Raw genomic sequence first — 21,084 nt, 5'->3', positions numbered from 1 at the left:
CTGGACAATGAATCCACAAGTGTTTTTAACTTTTCCTGTCCTTTCTTAGGTGAGAGGGAATGACTAAAGCCAGTTGTATTTGGATTTTTCCTTTCTCCTGGGTGAGTTAGGCTCTGAAAAATCAGAGCAGAAATAGAGAAAAAAAGGGAGAAGAATCAAATCAATAAAATTAGAAATCAAAATGGAGAAATGACAACACAGAAATACAAGAGATTGTAAGAGACTACTATGAGCAATTATATGCCAATAAAATGGACAATTTGGAAGAAATGGACAAATTCTTAGAAAAGCATAACCTTCCAAAACTGAACCAGGAATAAATAGAATATCTTAACAGACCCATCACAAACAAGGAAATTGAAGCTATAATCAAAAATCTTCCAACAAACAAAAGCCCGGGACCAGATGGCTTCACAGGTGAATTCTACCAAAAATTCAAAGAGGAGCTAACACCTATTCTACTCAAACTCTTCCAGAAAATTTCAGAGGAAGGCAAACTCCCAAACTCATTCTGTGAGGCTACCATCACCCTAATACCAAAACCAGACAAAGATGCCACAAAAAAGGTAAACTACAGACCAATATCACTGATGAACACAGATGCAAAAATCCTCAACGAAATTCTAGGAAACAGAATCCAACAACATACTAAAAAGATCATACATCATGACCAAGTGGGCTTTATCCCAGTGATGCAAGGATTCTTCAATATTCACAAATCAATCAATGTGGTACACCACATTAACAAATTGAAAGATAAAAACCATATGATTATCTTAACAGATGCAGAGAAAGCCTTTGGCAAAATTCAACACTCATTTATGATCAAAACTCTCCAGAAAGCAGGCATTGAAGGAACATACCTCAACATAATAAAAGCCATATACGACAAACCCACAACAAACATTATCCTCAATTGCAAAAAATTGAAAGTATTTCCTCTAAAATCAGGAACAAGACAAGGGTGCCCACACTCATCACTACTATTCAACATAGTTTTGGAAGTCCTAGCCACAGCAATCAGGGAAGAAAAAGAAATAAAAGGAATCCAGATTGGAAAAGAAGTAAAACTCTGTTTGCAAATGACAGGATCCTCTATATAAAAAACTGTAAAGATACCACCAGAAAATTACTGGAGCTAATCAATGACTATAGTAAAGTTGCAGGATATGAAATTAATACACAGAAATCCCTTGCATTCCTATACACTACTAATGAGAAAACAGAAATTAAGGAAACAATCCCACTCACTTTTGCAGTGAAAAGAATAAAATACTTAGAAATAAATTTACCTAAAGAAACAGAAGACCTATATATAGAAAACTATAAAACACTGATGAAAGAAATCGAAGATGACACAAATAGATGGAGAAAAGTACCATGTTTGTGGATTAGAAGAATCAATATAGTGAAAATGAATGTACTACCCAAAGCAAACTATAGATTCAGTGCAATCCCTATCAAGCTACCAATGGTATTTTTCACAGAACTAAAACAAGTAGTTTCAAAATTCATATGGAAACACAGAAAACCTCGAACAACCAAAGCAATCTTGAGAAAGAAGAATGGAACTGGAGGAATCAACCTGCCTGACTTCAGGCTATACTACAAAGCTACAGTGATCAAGACAGTATGATACTGGCACAAAGACAGAAATATAGATCGGTGGGACAAAATAGAAAGCCCAGAGATAAATCCATGCCCCTTTGGACACCTTATCTTTGACAAAGGGGGCAAAAATATACAATGGAGAAAAGACAATTTCAAATAACAAGTGGTGCTGGGAAAACTGGTCAACCACCTGTAAAAGAATGAAACTAGAACACTTTCTAACACCATATACAAAAATAAACTCAAAATGGATTAAAGGTCTAAATGTAAGACCAGAAACCATAAAACTCTTAGAGGAAAACGTAGGCAGAACACTCTTTGACATAAATCACAGCAAGATCCTCTATGATCTACCTCCCAGAGGAATGGAAATAAAAACAAAAATAAATAAATGAGACCTAATTAAACCTAAAAGCTTTTGCACAACAACAGAAACTATAAGCGAGGTGAAAAGGCAGCCTTCAGAATGAGAGAAAATAATAGCAAATGAAGCAACTGACAAAGAATTAATCTCCAAAATATATAAGCAATTCATGCAGCTCAATACCAGAAAAACAACCTGATCAAAAAATGCGCCAAAGAACTAAACAGACATTTCTCCATAGAAGACATACAGGTGGCTAACAAACACTTGAAAAGATGCTCAACATTGCTCATTATCAGAGAAATGCAAATCAAAACCACAATGAGGTACCATCTCACGCTGGTCAGAATGGCTGCCATCAAAAAGTCTATAAACGATAAAACTGGAGAGGGTGTGGAGAAAAGGGAACCCTCTTACACTGTTGGTGGAAATGCAAACTAGTATAGCCACTATGGAGAACAGTGTGGAGATTCCTTAAAAAACTGGAAATAGAACTGCCATATGACCAGCAATCCCACTGCTGGCATATACACCAAGGAAACCAGAATTGAAAGAGACTCATGTACCCCAGTGTTCACTGCAGCACTGTTTATAATAGCTAGGACATGGAAGCAACCTAGATATCCATTAACAGATGAATGGATAAGGAAGTTGTGGTACATATACACAATGGAATATTCAGTTCAGTTCAGTCGCTCAGTCGTGTCTGACTCTTTGCGACCCAGTGGATCGCAGCATGCCAGGCCTCCCTGTCCATCACCAACTCCCGGAGTTCACTCAGACAAACGTCCATTGAGTCAGTGATACCATCCAGCCATCTCATCCTCTGTCATTCCCCTTCTTCTCCTGCCCTCAATCCCTCCCAGCATCAGAGTTTTTTTCCAATGAGTCAACTCTTTGCATGAGGTGGCCATAGTACTTTCAGCTTTAGCATCATTCCTTCCAAAGAAATCCCAGGGTTGATCTCCTTCAGAATGGACTGGTTGGATCTCCTTGCAGTCCAAGGGACTCTCAAGAGTCTTCTCCAAACCACAGTTCAAAAGCATCAATTCTTCGGCACTCAGCCTTCTTCACAGTCCAACTCTCACACCCATACATGACCACTGGAAAAACCATAGCCTTGACTAGATGGACCTTTGTTGGCAAAGTCTCTGCTTTTGAATATGCTATCTAGGTTGGTCATAACTTTCCTTCCAAGGAGTAAGCGTCTTTTAATTTCATGGCTGCAGTCACCATCTGCAGTGATTTTGGAGCCCAAAAAATAAAGTCTGACACTGTTTCCACTGTTTCCCCATCTATTTCCCATGATGTGATGGGACCAGATGCCATGATCTTAGTTTTCTGAATGTTGAGCTTTAAGCCAACTTTTTCACTCTCCACTTTCACTTTCATCAAGAGGCTTTTTAGTTCCTCTTCATTTTCTACCATAAGGGTGGTGTCATCTGCATGTCTGAGGTGATTGATATTTCTCCCGGCAATCTTGATTCCAGCTTGTGCTTCTTGCAGCCCAGCGTTTCTCATGATGTACTCTGCATATAAGTTAAATAAGCAGGGTGACAATATACAACCCTGACATACTCCTTTTCCTATTTGGAACCAGTCTGTTGTTCCATGTCCAGTTCTAACTGTTGCTTCCTGACCTGCATATAGGTTTCTCAAGAGGCAGGTCAGATGGTCTGGTATTCCCATCTCTTTCAGGATTTTCCACAGTTTATTGTGATCCATACAGTCAAAGGCTTTGGCATAGTGAATAAAGCAGAAATATATGGTTTTCTGGAACTCTCTTGCTTTTTCCATAATCCAGAGGATGTTGGCAATTTGATCTCTGGTTCCTCTGCCTTTTCTAAAACCAGCTTGGACATCTGGAAGTTCATGCTTCACGTATTACTGAAGCCTGGCTTGGAGAATTTTGAGCATTACTTTACTAGCGTGTGAGATGAGTGCAATTGTGCAGTAGTTTGAGCATTCTTTGGCATTGCCTTTCTTTGGGATTGGAATGAAAACTTACCTTTTCCAGTTCTGTGGCCACTGCTGAGTTTTCCAAATTTGCTGGCATTTTGAGTGCAGCACTTTCACAGCATCATCTTTCAGGATTTGAAATAGCTCCACTGGAATTCCTTCACCTCCACTAGCTTTGTTCTTAGTGATGCTTTCTAAGGCCCACTTGACTTCACATTCCAGGATGTCTGGCTCTGGGTGAGTGATCACACCATCGTGATTACCTTGGTCTTGAAGATCTTTTTTGTACAGTTCTTCTGTGTATTCTTGCCACCTCTTCTTAATATCTTCTGCTTCTGTTAGGTCCATACCATTTCTGTCCTTTATCAATCCCATCTTTGCATGAAATGTTCCCTTGTATCTCTAATTTTCTTGAAGAGATCTCTAGTCTTTCCCATTCTGTTGTTTTCCTCTATTTTGTTGCACTGATCGCAGAGGAAGGCTTTCTTATCTCTTCTTGCTATTCTTTGGAACTCTGCATTTAGGTGCTTATATCTTTCCTTTTCTCCTTTGCTTTTCGCTTCTCTTCTTTTCACAGCTGTTTGTAAGGCCTCTTCAGACACCCATTTTGCCTTTTTTGCATTTCTTTTCCATGGGGATGGTCTTGATCCCTGTCCTCTGTACAATGTCACGAACCTCTGTCTATAGTTCATCAGGCACTCTATCTATCAGATCTAGTCCCTTAAATCTATTTCTCACTTCCACTGTATAATCACAAGGGATTTGATTTAGGTCATACCTGAATGGTCTAGTGGTTTTCCCTACTTTCTTCAATTTAAGTCTGAATTTGGTAATAAGGAGTTCATAATCTGAGCCACGGTCAGCTCCTGGTCTTGTTTTTGCTGACTGTATAGAGCCTCTCCATCTTTGGCTGCAAAGAATATAATCAGTATAATCAGTCTGATTTCGGTGTTGACCATCTGGTGATGTCCATGTGTAGAGTCTTCTCTTGTGTTGTTGGAAGAGGGTGTTTGCTATGACCAGTGCATTTTCTTGGCAAAACTCTTAGTCTTTGTCCTGCTTCATTCTGTATTCCAAGGCCAAATTTGCCTGTTATTCCAGGTGTTTCTTGACTTCCTACCTTTTCATTCCAATGGAATATTACTCAGCTATAAAAAAGAACACGTTTGAGTCAGTTCCAAAACTGGAGCCTATTATACAGAGTAAAGTAAGCCAGAAAGAGAAATACCAATACAGTATATTAATGCATGTATGTGGAATTTAGAAAGACGGTAACAATGACCCTATATGCAAGACAGCAAAAGAGATACAGAAGTAAAGAACAGACTCTTGAACTATGTGGGAGAAGGCAAGAGTGGGATAATATGAGAATAGCATTGAAACATGTATATTACCATATATAAAATAGATGACCAGTGTAAATTCAATGCATGAAGCAGGCACCCAAAGCTGGTGCTCTGGGACAACCCAGAGGGATGGGGTGGGGAGGGAGATGAGAGGGGATTTCAGGATGGTGGGACACATGTACATCCCTGGCTGACTCATGTCAATGTATGGCAAAAACCACCACAATATTGTAAAGTAATTAACTTCCAATTAAATTAATTGAAAAAAAATTCCAGCAGGTCAAACTTGCTCTTAATTTTCCTTGAGATCAAGCCTTGTTAAGAACAGAGTGCTCTTGTGTATTTCAAAATGCTTCCTTTACCCCTCCTCCTGCTTTGTGATCCATAAAGAAGCTGTTGGTTTTTTGAGTCTCTTCAGCCTTTCACTTGATAGAATGGAGTGGCATCTTCTAAGCTCCTCACTGGTGCAACTAGGTTGCTTCAGTTTCCTCATCTACAAAATAGGCACAATAAACAGTATCTACCCATAGACTTATGATGAAAATTAAATGGATTAAAACATATAAAGCATTTGGAACACAGGTCTTGGCACATAGTAAGTATTCAGTAGATATTAGTGATTCTCCTCTTCCATTTCTGCTCACTCTTCTCATTGTTACCATATTCTTATTGTCTCTATTGTTCCACAGTCTTGGGTAATGAGCCTCCTCTATCAGCTTGCTGAGGACTGCTTGTTACACATAGTTGAGGATTCTTATAGTGGAGTTTTGGGAGGAAATATTTTATTTCCCCATGACCTTTTCTAACAGAATAAATATAGGAAACTATTTTTATATGTTTTACTGGTGATATGTTCCTCAACTCAAAAATGGTAAAACATCCCATATATCACTTTTTCCTTTGTTTATCAGAAGATTACTTTTATGGTAAATTTTTGCTTTGTATTTTTACTTTAACTTTATAGTTAATTGAGAAATTGAAGTTAATTTTATTGGAAACTCCACCATATGATTTGCAAGGGAAAAATATAATCCAATACCAAGGATCAATTCTAGAACTGCAGGAGCTCCTTCATCTTAAGTTTAACAGAGCCACAGAAATACTTCTCAGAGTAAGTGTGATGTTTTGCTTTATATGTTATTAATATCTTTTGTGTTATGATTTTATATAACTTTTAAAATCCAATATCATTTTTTTTAAGATTTAAAAGGTTAAGGAAAAGTCAGAATAATTTAATGCACAATGTATTTATCAACTGAATATTTTATTTTTTAGGAAATAAAACATTATCAATATAGCTAAATTCTAGATATTTTCTCTTATACTTGCTAAAGTTTACTAGGACTATTATGGAAATAAATTCACAAAACCTTGTATGTTAGATATTCACTCTAGATGAATCAGTTTACACAAGATTACAATTATTGGTAGTCACTCTATTTTTCCCAAATATCTTAGCACGAATGGTAATGTTCAACTAATTATAGAGCCATTATTATTATATCTATGAAAGTTAATAATAATTCCATAATATATTCTAATATCCAGTCCATATTTAAATTTTCCCTAATATTCCATGAACATCTCCTATAGTTTTTGTTTGGCTTTGTTTTTTTAAATCAGGAAACAGTATAAGATCATACCTTGCTTTTGGCTATTTTGTATCTTGGTTTTTTTTTCCTTCTGGTCTAGAACACAGTAACCTTTATAGACGTGGTAAAATGTGTTCTAATTACAAAAAGAACTGCAAAGAAGGCTTATTATTGTTGAGTTATTCTTAGCTGTAATATTCATATTAAAATTTTGCAACTATCTTATTTATATTGCAAGAAAAAGCCAGTAAGGAAATGTGTTATAATTATTACTGATCAAGATTTTTATTTTAAGAGAAAAAAGGATATGTTATATAGAAGAGAAGATTAGAAAAAACACTGTAATGTTAAATTTGTAATGGAAATATCAGTATGAACCAGATTTCTCTTTATTCCGTGAAAAGGAATAAGTTCTAATTGGGGTAAATAGCTGATTCAAGCTTGGGGCAGGGAATTTGAAAGATGAGATTGTTATTGCAAGATGGGTTTTTGCATTATCTTGTGCTAGAAAGCAAGTAAATGCTCAAAGACTAATGGAGTCATAGGTAAAGGGACAAGACTAGCTTAAATAAGCTCCAGTGGTCAAGCTGGAGATAATTTGAATATTGGATATTGGAAAGAACAATGACTATAGTTTATTAAAGCACATTGATTAAAATAAAAATTCATGAGTCTACAGGGACACCCCAGAAAGGAAGAGGGAAAGTGAGGTGGGGTAGAGAGAACAATTCTTTATAGAATACCATCTGATGAAGGTGGAAGGAATGGTCAGTAAGATAATCACCACTTTTCAGTCTCCAGTGTAATAACTGATAAAGATAATTAACCGCTACCTCAGTAATTAGGTGAAAAGTTTAGGAGCATGTCATTCTCATAATGCCAAAGTATTTGACCACAGATTACTTACTGACTAGAATAAATGTACTTTGCAATGGGAAGATATGGGTGGTCACCACCTGAACTCAGTGATCAAGTCCACATTGTTAACAGTAGGACATCGTATGCCTCCTGATAGGATGCGATGTAAAGAACACAACTTCCCATAAGGTGCCTTCTTGCAGAAAATCATTCATCTAATCTGATGAAACCTACCTTGACCTAACTTCCAGTGTACAAAAAATAAAGGAGATAGAGGAGTAAGTAAAACTGTGAGGGAACAGCTGGATAAATTCACACAATGTGGAACAGTTCTACAACAGTTTTGTTATTTATGCCACACTGAGTGACTTGTGGGATCTTAGTTTTCCCACCAGGGACTGAACCTGTACCCCTCTTCAGTGATCCTAACCACTACCAGGGATGTCAGAACAATTACTTTTAAAACAAATAGCAATAAATTCAATTCCCAGTACTTTTAAGTTTTTACATTATAGGAGCTGAATACATATTGACTTATTTAAGTCCTTTTAAAGAACTAATCTTAAGCAAGAGACATGAATCTATTTTAGTCTTTATTAAAGAATTCTAAAGAATATCCTTAAATGGTATGTTGATTATCGAGTATTAGATTAGTAAAATACAGAACTCATGGGGATTTTTGTTTTGTAAACTTGGTGTGTTCAGGAATAGGCTAACTTTTGCAGTAGCATAGGGTAAGGATGAAGTTAAGATTAGGATATATAGTTAAAATGAGAAGTCACGATAATGTTAAAATTGAAAAGGGTAATCTAAAAGCAATCTACAAGAGCTACCTGGAAATATAGGAGCAACTACCATCCTTAGACACCTTAAGAGAAACTGAGTAGAAAAGGGGGAACACATTTAAGTGAGTAATACATTTGTATCATTTAGAGAATTATTTAGAACAATTCTTTGTTATTTTTATTGAACCTTATTTTTACCAAAATTACTTTTTTAAGTATTAAAGGGAATCCAACAGCTAACTGATGAAATAACTTACCTAAACTGTATAATTTATGAGGCCTCTAATCTTAATGATGTTTTCTTTTTTTCTTACAGCAAGCTAGTACTTTAGCAGATCTGGACAGTGGAAATATGGAAAAAGTCATTCAAGATGAAAATGTTACTCTCTATATATGGGCAAACCTCAAAAAGAATCCAAGGTATTGCCATGGGTGATGCTATAGGTCTGAAGACATTAGAGTCACATGACCAAGCAGATGCCTGTTGCATTACAGCATGGCATACTTATAAAAACCCATCTTAGGAACTCAGCCAGTTAGGGTTTAATTCTGAGACCTGTTGTTTATCTTAGGCCAGTTACTTAGCCTTGTAAGGTCTCAGTGAAATTATTTTTATCACTTAATAGGGTTGGGCTGAAGATTAAATGTTAATACATGTAAAGGTCATACATAACAGGATGTCTAGTATAAATATACACTGACTAGATATCGGGGTCTTCCTCTTTTTTTCACTCACTCAGCCTCTCTCCCCACCAAAAAGTAGAAGTGACAGGTGCTTCCTATGGGACAGTCTGAAGCTTTTAAAAAATTTATTTTGTGTGAACTGTGAAAGTAGCATCAACATATATACACTATCAGGTATTAGATGGATAGCTGGTGAGAAGTTGCTGTGTAGCAACAGGGAGCCCAGTCTGGTGCTCTGTGATGACCTAGAGGGATGGGATAGAGAAAGGGGAGAGAGGCTAGGGAGGGAGAGTGAAAGAGAAAGTCACTCAGTTTTGTCTGACTCTTTGTGACCCCATGGAGTATAAAGTGCATGGAATTCTCCAGGCCAGAATACTGGAGTGGGCAGCCTTTCCCTTCTCCAGGGGAATCTTCCTTACCCAGGGATCAAATCCAGGTCTCCCGCATTACAGGCAGATTCTTTACCAGCTGAGCCACAAGGGAAGCGGGTATGTATGCATAATTATGGCTGATTTGTGTTGTTATATGGCAGAAGCCAACACAACATTGTAAAAATTTAAAAATATATATTTAATTTTTAAAAATAATACTTTCAAAAATAATTTCATATTTATTACTTTTTAGATATTTAAATGATATTTTTAACAAAGTAATATCATTCTGAGGAATAATAGAGCTAATGACAAATTCATAATCACTTGGCTGCTGTTTTACTCAAATGTTTCAAAATAGTTGAGTTAATATGGCACAGTGAGTTTTAGAGAAAAATTATCAGAATAAAAAAGTTAGGAGGTCTAGATTTCTAGTCCCAGCTCTAAAAAGACTAGTCATAACAACAATGGGAAAAATTGGACTTTATTTTTGATATTTAGTAAAAGGAAGGAACAAAATATTTTCCAAGTTCTATTTGCTACAAAATACTCTGTGGTTTAAATTTTAATTAAATTTTTTATTCATTTATTTTTGGTCACACTGTACAGCTTGCAGAATCTTATTTCCCCAACCAGGAACTGAACCCACACCCATGGCAGTGAAAACATGGCGTCCTAACCAGTGGACCACCCTCTGGCGGAAAATAATCTGTATAACTTTAAAAGAATAAAAGTAAAACGAACAGCTTTGTATTAACTACCCAGGTTTAGAAAGAGAATTAGATGGTATTCTTTTACTAAGATAAGGAACAGTGGTGGCAGAACAACTTTTGTTTTACTTTGATGGTGATGAAGAGGGTGGTTGGGATGGTGAGTTCAGTGTGGGACTTGTTGAATTTGAAGTTACCTATGAGACTATGAGACATCAAAGTGTAACTGTCTGAAGGCATTGAGAGAAATGTGAGTTGGAAACATATTTGGAGGCATTATTAGCACTGTTGTTGTTTAGTCGCTAAGTTGTGTCCAACTCTTTTGTGACCCCATGGATTGTAGCCTGCCAGGCTCCTCTGTCCATGGGATTTCCCAGGCAAGATGACTGAAACGAGTTTCCATTTCCTTCTCCAGGGGATCTTCTTGACTCAGGGATCAAACCTGCATGTCCTACACTGGCAGAGAGATTCTTTACCACTGAGACACTAGGGAAGCCCAAGTTTTGGAGACATGTTTGGGGAAGTTATTAGCATACAGATCAGTAGTTCTTAACTTTTTAGGTATCAACTCTTATGAACTTTATTACATATGCGCACACATATGTAAGGGAGTTTTTTTAACCTTTTATAGTTCATTCAGGGGTGATTCTTCCTCTAGGAAACATAAAGCTCATTGAAGTCATAGAAATAATATCCAGGGAGAATATGTAGAAGGAGATAAAAGGAGGACTCAGGCTGGAAAGCTGAGTGACATCAGCATTTAAGGGATGGTTAGGAGGTTCAGATCAGTTCAGTCACTCAGTCATGGTTAGGAAGGCGGCTGTACAAAGGAACCAGAGAAGGAACTCCCAGAGATGGAGAAGAGTATGGAGCCATGGATCCCAAGAGACAGTTTTGAGACAGTAACAGCAGCAACCTGGTCTAAATGCTTGCAAAGAAAGCAAGTTAAGGGTATCCACAAGTACTCCAAACTCTGGTGAAATTAAAGAGGAAATGATGCTTAGGTATAAATTCACAGCGGACATAGAACTTCATAGAGCCTCATCTTTTTTGTTAAATTGATTAACAGGCACAGAAGTATCAGATTCTCTGAGACACAAACTGGATTTGAAATCCCAAGGATATTAGCAACATCTGACATTGCTCTACGCCTCCTGCACACTCACTACGACCATGTCACACCCCTGAGCCCTCTTCTAACACCATCACAAGAACACATTTCCATAATAACTGACTTTGTCAAAGAAGAAGTTAAGAGTATGCAAACAGCAGTCAGCAAAGATCTCCAAGAAGAAAATAAACAACAAGAAAATGAGTCTCACTCAGTTCATGAGGAAGAAACAAAAGCTGAGGCACAAGATGATGTCGAAGAACAAATGGTAGGACACTTTAAATGTACATTTTTTTCTTCATGTAACGGGTATTACTAGATTCTCTTGATGCATTCTCAAGATTGTTTCCTAAATAGCTAGAAACTGAAAGCCACTTTCTAACCAATGGCTCCGTTTTGAATGTGGTTTCTTTCCCCTTGCCTTCTGTATTCATAGTCATTATTTATAGTTGAGCTTGTTGCTTCCACATCCTAAAGTTGAGCACATAAATTGCTCATTTTTATTTTAGGTTCATTCTGCAAAAGCTTTGAAGCAATTTAATTTGTGGGTATTTATTATATTTCAAATTCACTTAAGGGAACTTGTGATAAATACTTTCACAAACTGAAGGATTAGTTACTTCTTCAGGTTTTGGTTTTATAAGAAATAATTTAATGAAGTAAAAACTAATTTTTTAAAACCGTTGTACTTCTCTTTTAAAAACTGACATCTTCAGATATAATAATACGTTAGGTGCTATGTGCTCAGTCACTCATTCTGTCTGACTCTTTGTGGCCCCATGGACTGTAGCTGGCCAGTCTTCTCTGCCATGGATTTCCCAGGCAAGAATGCTGGAATGGGTAGCCATTTCCTACCCAGAGGAACTTCCTGACCCACGGATAGAACCCGAGTCTCCTCTGTCTCCTGCATTGGCTGGTGGATTCCTTACCACTAGTGCCACCTGGAAAGCCCAATAATATGTTATAATAATCATATTTTGGTAATTGATTTCTGCTCTCTTCATTCTGTTTCCAGGATTTTCAAGCCACTTACCTATTATGGTAAAATAAATTGTCTCTTTAGCATTTAATAGAACTTTCTCAGAACTGAGCAGCTTTCTGTTTGGCCATGGACAATTTTATTTTAGGGAGGACCAGGTTTTCCTGTAAGTGCTTAAAATATTCTATTGGTTTATTGGTTTGTTTTCTTTAAACACAGGTAGGGTTAAGAGTTAAGTTGAATATGAATTAGAAATCATAATAAGTATTATTAGGTATTCTAAGAACACATTTAATTGAAAAATGCCATTTGATTACACCAGAATCAAAAACTGTAATAATTCTACAGCAATGTAAAAGATGGATATAAGACACAATGGTCAGTACAAAGAATGGTATTCAGAGTGTGATTACAATGATGAAAAAATCAAAAAGGCATAAAAGGAGGAGAATCCAGAAACCTATATATAACTGATACTTCAGAGAGGTTGGAAATATGTGATTTGTTCTTTAAAAGATGTCACTCTTAAAGAAATGTTTTTTGAGCAATCTGGTAGCTTTTAAAATTAAAGAAAAAAAATTATTTTTCCTCTCAGCTTGGTAGCTTTACTAGAGTTCAACAATATTTCCAGTTTTCTTCTCTTTCCTGGACATGTAGGAAGATTATACTCCTCTCCCCCTTAAAATTAGGGGTGATCGTGACCATGTGACTTGCTTTAGTTAAGAAGACATGAGTGGATGTAATGCACTGATTTCTAAGGGGGGAAAAATAAAGAATGAGTAAATGGGCCCTGGATGTCACATTATTTAAGTATGCAGTAAGAAACAAAATGGAGACTTGTACACTTAAAATAAGATTTTGCAAGATTTGTGATTGAACATTCATGAAAACAACAAATAAAAAGGTATCAAATTTGTTTATATGAAAAGATGTTATCTAAAAATGCTTGGTCTTGATCTGATAAAAATTGAATTTTGAATAACTTCTGCTCCTCAAATTCCTTGATCATATTTTATAAAAAAACTCATCAGCAGTTTACCCCCAAATTGCATATTATTAAAGTTGTGAAATGATTTAGAAAAGATATAATTTGAAATATTACTTGAATTTAGATGGCTTTAGCAGTTCTTCCTATGCATGTATGTCTCAGTGGAAGCACCTCATATAAGTGAGGACTTATTATAGTTCTAGGTCTAAAACTACTTAAAATAGTTTCACATTAAAGATATCAGCACATGAATTCACTGTAATACCAAATAGTGTAGTTTTCTATTTTTCTCAAAATCTGTCATCTATTAGAGTAAGAAGTCATTTCCTTTACTCTCACTCACTGAGCTCCACGTTACCAAACTAAGTTTTCCTCCATTAACAGGCCCTTTCCAATGTGTTTAACTAAATCTGTTTTTTTTTTTTCTGTTATTCTTTAATGTTTTATTGAAACTCTTCATGGCAAATAGATGGGGAAACAATGGAAACAGTGGCTCACTTTATTTTTCTAGGCTCAAAAATCACTGCAGATGGTGCTTGCAGCCATGAAATTAAAAGATGCTCACTCCTTGGAAGGAAAGTTATGACCAACCTAGACAGCATATTAAAAAGCAGAGACATTACTTTGTCATCAAAGGTCTGTCTAGTCAAGGCTGTGGTTTTTCCAGTAGTCATGTATGGATATGAGAGTTGGACTATAAAGAAAGCTGAGCACCGAAGAATTGATGCTTTTGAACTGTGGTGTTGGAGAAGACTCTTGAGAGTCCCTTGGACTGCAAGGAGATCCAACCAGTCCATCCTAAAGGAGATCATTCCTGGATGTTCATTGGAAGGACTGATGTTGAAGCTGAAACTCCAATATTTTGGCCACCTCATGCGAAGAGCTGACTCATTGTAAAAGACCCTGATGCTGGGAAAGATTGAGAGCAGAAGGAAAAGGGGACGACAGAGGATAGGATGGTTTGATGGCATCACCAACTCAATGGACATGAGTTTGGGTAAACTCCAGGAGTTGGTGATGGACAGGGAGGCCTGGCATGCTGTGGTTCATGGGGTTGCAAAGAGTTGGACACGACTGAGCAACTGAACTGAACCTCTTCAATCTATAATAAGACTAAAGGTATAAAAATGACTAAAGGTATACCAATGCTGTGCTGTGCTGTGCTTAGTCACTCAGTCATGTCCAATTCTTTGCGACCCCATGACAGTGGCCTGCCAGGCTCCTCTGGCCATGGAGAGTCTCAAGGCAAGAATACTGGAATGGGTTGCCATGACCTCCTCCAGGGGATGTACCAATGCTACTGTTGATAATACCACAGAAGTACATTAAGGAAAAGCATTCTACTCGATGGTAATGCATATTTTAAGGCATAGTGAATGAAGTTCTTCTCAAATAATTAGTCTAGGGAACCAAGAGTAATGATCAGACAATTAGTTTTACCTTATGAAACTTCACCACAGTCTGGAAGCATGACTGAGAATTGTGTGAGTGGTAGGTGGAAGAACCTGGCTGGCAGAACTTTGTAATCAGGCAGTTGAAAAAAGAGAAGATTGCCTAGAAGCTGACACTAACATTTCTATAGTGAGCACCCTTGTTTTGGGCAACCAATCCTCTCATCACACCACACAGGCGTGTGTGTAGATACTCATGTTTATGTCCATGAGCTCTATCATTCTTCCAAATGCCCCACAGCATTCTGTAAGGTTAATATGAACAGTGCTGAAGTATGTGTGATTTGCACAGAAGCAGAAAAATCCTATAGTCATGCTTAAGTGTACCCAAGGCAGGGGAAAAGCCATCTCCTGTGCTGAAGGAAGATATTGGAAGGGAGTTAAGGGGGGCAGCAGTAACCTGCATAAAGTGAAAAATCCCCTAAGTCAGAGCCACTTGCCCTGCTCAGCTGGTTAGGAAAGGAGAGAGCAGGTGGAAGCAATCATCAGCTGGGCCTCCACTTGCCACTAATTCTAAACAGAATACATTTGTTGAGCACTTTTTGTTAAGTGTGAGTTGCCTGCAAGGGTCAAAAATCACTGGATTTATAAAAAAAAATCAGCAGCTCAAAAGAAGGGGATAAAGATAACTTGATGGAATTTATAGGAGTGAGTAAAATAAGTGGTGGAAAGAAGTAGGAGATCCAATATCTATGTAAAATATAGAACTTGAAAAGGGAAAGGTTGAGTTTAATATAATAACTGTCTCAGAGACAGCTAGCTAAGATATGAAATAAAATATATTTCCTACCATACTTCCCTCTACAGACTAAAAAAAAAAAACAGATCAAAGGTTTAAATATAAAAACAAACTAACCAAAACTCATAAAATAATAAAAAGTATTTGAAGAGAATGTAGGGAAGTTATTTTATCATATTTACTAAAAAGAACTGTGGTGTTGGAGAAGACTCTTGAGAGTCCCTTGGACTGCAAGGAGATCAAACCAATCAATCCTACAGGAAATCAGTCCTGAATATTCATTGGAAAGACTGATACTGAAGATGAAGCTCTGATACTTTGGTCACCTGATGTGAAGAGCTGACTCATTTGAAAAGACCCTGATGCTGGGAAAGATTGAAGGCAGGAAGAAAAGGGGATGACAGAGGATGAGATGGTTCGATGGCATCATCAACTAAATGGACATGAGTTTGAGCAAGCTCCGGGAGATAGTGAAGGATAGGGAAGCCTGGCATGCTGTATTCCATGGGGTCGCAAAGAGCTGGACATGACTGAGCAACTGAACAAAAACAAAAAAGATCTTTAAAAAAAAATTGTCATTATTTTATTTTGGTTGCGCTGGGTCTTCATTGCTATGCATAGGTTTCTATACTTGCAATGAACGGGAACTATTCTTCGTTGTGGTGGGTGGGCTTCTCACTGCAGCAGCTTCTCTAGTTGTGGAACATGGTCTCTAGGCCATGCTCAATATTTGTGGCACCCAGGCTTTGTTACTCAGCTACACGTGAAATCTTCCCAGACCAGGAATTGAACTGGTGCCCTCTGCATTGGTAGACAATTTTTCACCACTGGACCCCATGCAAGTCCTAAGATCTCCCTTCCTTATTAGTGCCTCAAAACCAAAACCTTGCAAGGAAAGGAGATTATGGGTTCGAACATTTGTGTCAAATAAACCTCACTATAAACAATGCTGAAAGACAATGGACTGGGAAAAATGTTTAAACATATCAAACAAATGGTTAGTATCCTAATATAAAGAACTTGTACAAATTGGTAAGACGATTTCCTAATATAAATTAGGCAAAAGACTTGAGCAGATCAATAAGAGAAATGCAACTGGTCAATAAAGATATGAAAAGATAACCAAATAAGTAAACAAATTAGAACTGACATTATATCACTTCATATCAAACTGAGTGTGAGAGGTTGTAGTCGTTTTCATGTACTATTATTAAAAGTGAAAATTTGTACAATCTTCAGGGAAATTTGGTACTATGTAAATGTACCTTTTAGTGATTTATTATTATGAAATCGTAAGACAACTAAATAAAAATGTTACAATGTGCACTGGCTTTTTAATATTAGAAATTAGAGTCCATTATAAATTAATGGATTAATTATAAAATATTATAATTATTAATTATAAAATATTCAGTCAAGTAGTAGCCATTCAAAATGATACAGATTTTATATACTTTAATTTAAAAAACTCTTGAGAGGTACTTGACATATGGCATTATATTAGTTTCAGGTATACAGCACAAAGATTTGATATTTCTATGTACTGTGAATAATCTCCACAAGTCTAGTTAGCATTCACCCCCATACATAGCTACAATTCTTTCCTTGTGCTGAGAACTTTTAAGATTTCTCTTACAAACTTTCAAATATACGATACAGTCTTATTAGCTACAGTCACCATGTTGTATATTTCAAGTCAAGAATTTATTTCTCTGTAACTGGAGGTTCATACCTTTGGCCACCTTCACCTATTTGTCCACCTCCACCCTCAACCTCTGGCAACCACCAATCTGTTCTCTGTATTTAAATTCTTTCTTTATTTATATTCCACAAAAAAGAGATCATATGGTATTAGTCTTTCTCTGTCTGACTTGTTTCACTTAACATAAGGCCCTCAAGTCTCCCTTGTTGTCTCCAGTGGCAAGGTTTCCTCATTTTTTATGGCTGAATATTAAGGTCAGGAAGCAACAGTCAGAACTGGACATGGAACAAAAGACTGGTTCCAAATAGGAAAAGGAGTATGTCAAGGCTGTATATTGTCACCCTGCTTATTTAACTTCTATGCAGAATATATCATGAGAAATGCTGGGCTGGAGGAAGCACAAGCTGGAATCAAGATTGCCAGGAGAAATATCAATCACTTCAGATATGCAGATGACACCACCCTTATGGCAGAAAGTGAAGAGGAACTAAAAAGCCTCTTGATGAAAGTGAGAGGAGAGTGAAAAAGTTGGCTTAAAGCTCAACATTCAGAAAATGAAGATCATGGCATCCAGTCCCATCACTTCATGGGAAATAGATGGGGAAACAGTGGAAACAGTGTCAGATTTTATTTTTTGGAGGGCTCCAAAATCACTGCAGATGGTGACTGCAGCCATGAAATTAAAAGATGCTTACTCCTTGGAAGAAAAGTTATGACCAACCTAGATAGCATATTTAAAAGCAGAGACATGACTTTTCCAACAAAGGTCGGTCTAGTCAAGGCTATAGTTTTTCCTGTGGTCGTGTATGGATGTGAGAGTTGGACTGTGAAAAAGAAAGCTGAGCACCGAAGAATTGATGCTTTTGAACTGTGGTGTTGGAGAAGACTCTTGAGAGTCCCTTGGACTGCAAGGAGATCCAACCAGTTCATTGTGAAGGAGATCAGCCCTGGGATTTCTTTGGAAGGAATGCTGCTAAAGCTGAAACTCCAGTACTTTGGCCACCTCATGTGAAGAGTTGACTCATTGGAAAAGACTCTGATGCTGGTAGGGATTGGGGGCAGGAGGAGAAGGGGACGACAGAGGATGAGATGGCTGGATGGCATCACTGACTCAATGGACGTGAGTCTGAGTGAACTCCGGGAGATGGTGATGGACAGGGAGGCCTGGCGTGCTGCGATTCATGGGGTCGCAAAGAGTCGGACATGACTGAGCGACTGAACTGAACTGAATTGAACTGATTATTCTGTTGTCGCTGTGTATCACATTTTCTTTCCATTCATCCACTGATGAACTGTTACATGGCTTCTGTGTCTTGGCTGTTGTGAATAGTGCTTCGATGTACACAGAGGTGGATACCTCTTTTTGAGTTAGTACTTTTGTTTTCTTCAGATAAATGCCCTGAAATAGAATTGCTGGATCTTATGGTAGTTACTTGCTACCATATGATCCAGCAGAAACTATTAATTTATTTAATTGGAGGGGCAACCCTGGCCCTAATAAGTATTATTCCTAACACAGCCTTCATTGCATTTGTTATTCTCTTTCTACTCACTATCCTTGAATTTGCAGTAGCTGTTTTGGCTTCCCCGATGCCTCAGCAGGTAAAGAATCCACCTGCAATGCGGGAGACACAGGTGGCGAGGGTTTGATCCCTGGGTTTAGAAGATCCCCTGGAGGGGGAAAAGACAGCTCACTCTGGTATTCTTGCCCAAAAAACCCCATGGACAGAAGATCCTGGTGGGCCACATTCCGGAAGGTCACGAAGAGTCAAACATGCCTGAGCACACACAGCACAGCACAATTATTCAAGCTTATGTCAGCTCCCTGCTTATAAGCCTCTGCTTACACAATGACACATGGTAACCCATCAAACCTATGCATTCCAAATGATAAACCCCAGCCCCTAGCCTTTTACAAGAGCTCTCTTAGCCCCTCTTGAAATATCTGGCCTAGTCATACGCTTCTGTTTAGACTCAACATTCTTTTTATACTTGGACTTATTAACCAACATTTTAGCAATGTATTAGTGACAAAGAGACATCATCCAGAAAAGCTCTCTTGTATTTATTGCTTTCTAATTTCCCCAACTAAACACATGGAAAAATCAAGTCCTTACAAATGCAGATTTGACATTATAGGATCAGCATGCCTACAGCTTTTCCTTCAAATTTTTCATAGTGACCATTATGTTTCTTCTCTGAATGACCTAGAAATTCTGCCCCTACCCTGAGCATCCCAAACAAATAATCTAATAGCAATACTCATAGGACTAATCCTAATTTCACCACTAGCAGTGAATTTAGCCTACAGGTGGACTTAAAAGGGGTTAGAGTGGACCAAGTATGATAATTACTTTAAATTAAAGCAAGTTTTTATTTTTTCACTCATTAAATTATGATTAAATTCATAATTATCAAGTTCCTATAGTCTACATAAATATTACTCTAGTATTTACAGTTTCCCCTGGGGGCTTCCTTGATGGCTCAGACGGTAAAAAAATCTGCCTGCCAAGCAGGAGACATGGATTTGATCCCTGGGTCAGGAAGATACCCTGGAGAAAGGAATGGCAAGCAACTCCAGTATTCTTGCCTGGGAAATACTATGGACAGAGGAGCCTGGTGCGCTACAGGCAGGTAGCAAAGAGTAGGACATGACTGAAGCAACTGACGCTAGGGGGTCTTAATATACCGATCCTGTGTAATATCCTCCCTACTATTTCTGGAGGGAATAATGTCATTATTTATTATGGCAACTCTAATAATTCTGAACACCCATTTAACTCTAGCTAGCATAATACCCGTCATCTTATCAGTTTTTACAGAATGCGAAGCTGCACTAGGATTATCCCTGCTAGTAATGGTATCAAACACCTATTACATTGATTACATACAAAATCTCAACCTCCAATTTAAAAATTCATTATTATACCTGTTAATACCACTAATATGAAGAAATAATATAATTTTAATTAATACTACCACTTTCTGTTTACTAGTTTTATTAGCTTAGTCCTTCTTAACCAATTTAATGACAACAGCCTTAACTTTTTATTAATCTTCTCTGGCTCTCTAGCAGCACCTTTACTAACTCTAACAACATAACTCTTACCACTCATACCCATAGCCAGGCAATTACACCTATCCAAAGAATCACTAGCTCAAAGCACTACCCCTATATATCACTACATTATTTATGTTACAGATATTTCTAATTATCACTTTCACTGGTATGGAGTTGATTCTTTTCTATTTTATTTTCTATTTTCTATTGATTCTATTCTATTCTTATTCAAAACAACACTAGTTCCAACATTAATTACTATTTCTATCCTGGTGGTTCAGATGGCAAAGAAACCCTCCTGCAATGCGAGATCTGGGTTCAGTCCTTGGGTTGGGAAGATCCCCTAAAGAAGGGCATGGCAACCCACTCCAGTATTCTTGTCTGGAGAATCCCCATGAACAGAGGAGCCTGGTGGGCTGCAGTCCATGGGGTCACAAAGAGTCAGACATGACTGAGCTACTAAGCACACTGAGGAAACCAAATAACTCAATGCAGGAATTTTACTTTTTTTAAACACCTTAGTAGGATCTCTTCCACTTCTAGTGTATATCTAAAATACTATAGGTTCACTAAACTTTTTAATAATGCAATACTGAGCCCAAACAATATCTAACTCTTGACCCAATATTTTCATCTGATCAGCATGCATAATAGCTTTTACAGTAAAAGTGCCCCTCTACAGGTTACACCTTGTGACTGCCAGAGGGGCTTGTAGAATTCTCATTGACGGATTTGTAGTGCTTATGGTTGTACTGCTTAAACTGGCTGGCTAA

The 21,084-nt window shown here is 37.5% G+C and overlaps 1 protein-coding gene across 1 annotated transcript in view; it reads left to right on the top strand.

Moving 5' to 3' along the window:
• DNAI7 (dynein axonemal intermediate chain 7) overlaps positions 1-21,084 on the top strand; it is a 73,450-nt gene that overhangs the window by 12,144 nt on the left and 40,222 nt on the right. Inside the window, exons 5-7 of the mRNA XM_040234588.1 lie at positions 6,245-6,391; positions 8,832-8,935; positions 11,350-11,659. Of these exons, the coding sequence (XP_040090522.1) occupies positions 6,245-6,391; positions 8,832-8,935; positions 11,350-11,659 (561 nt within the window). The remainder of the gene's footprint in view (positions 1-6,244; positions 6,392-8,831; positions 8,936-11,349; positions 11,660-21,084) is intronic.

The sequence above is a fragment of the Oryx dammah genome, unplaced genomic scaffold, assembly GCF_014754425.2.
Source record: "Oryx dammah isolate SB20612 unplaced genomic scaffold, SCBI_Odam_1.1 HiC_scaffold_29, whole genome shotgun sequence".
Classification (NCBI taxonomy): domain Eukaryota; kingdom Metazoa; phylum Chordata; class Mammalia; order Artiodactyla; family Bovidae; genus Oryx; species Oryx dammah.
This window is presented reverse-complemented; position numbering and strand designations above follow the sequence as displayed.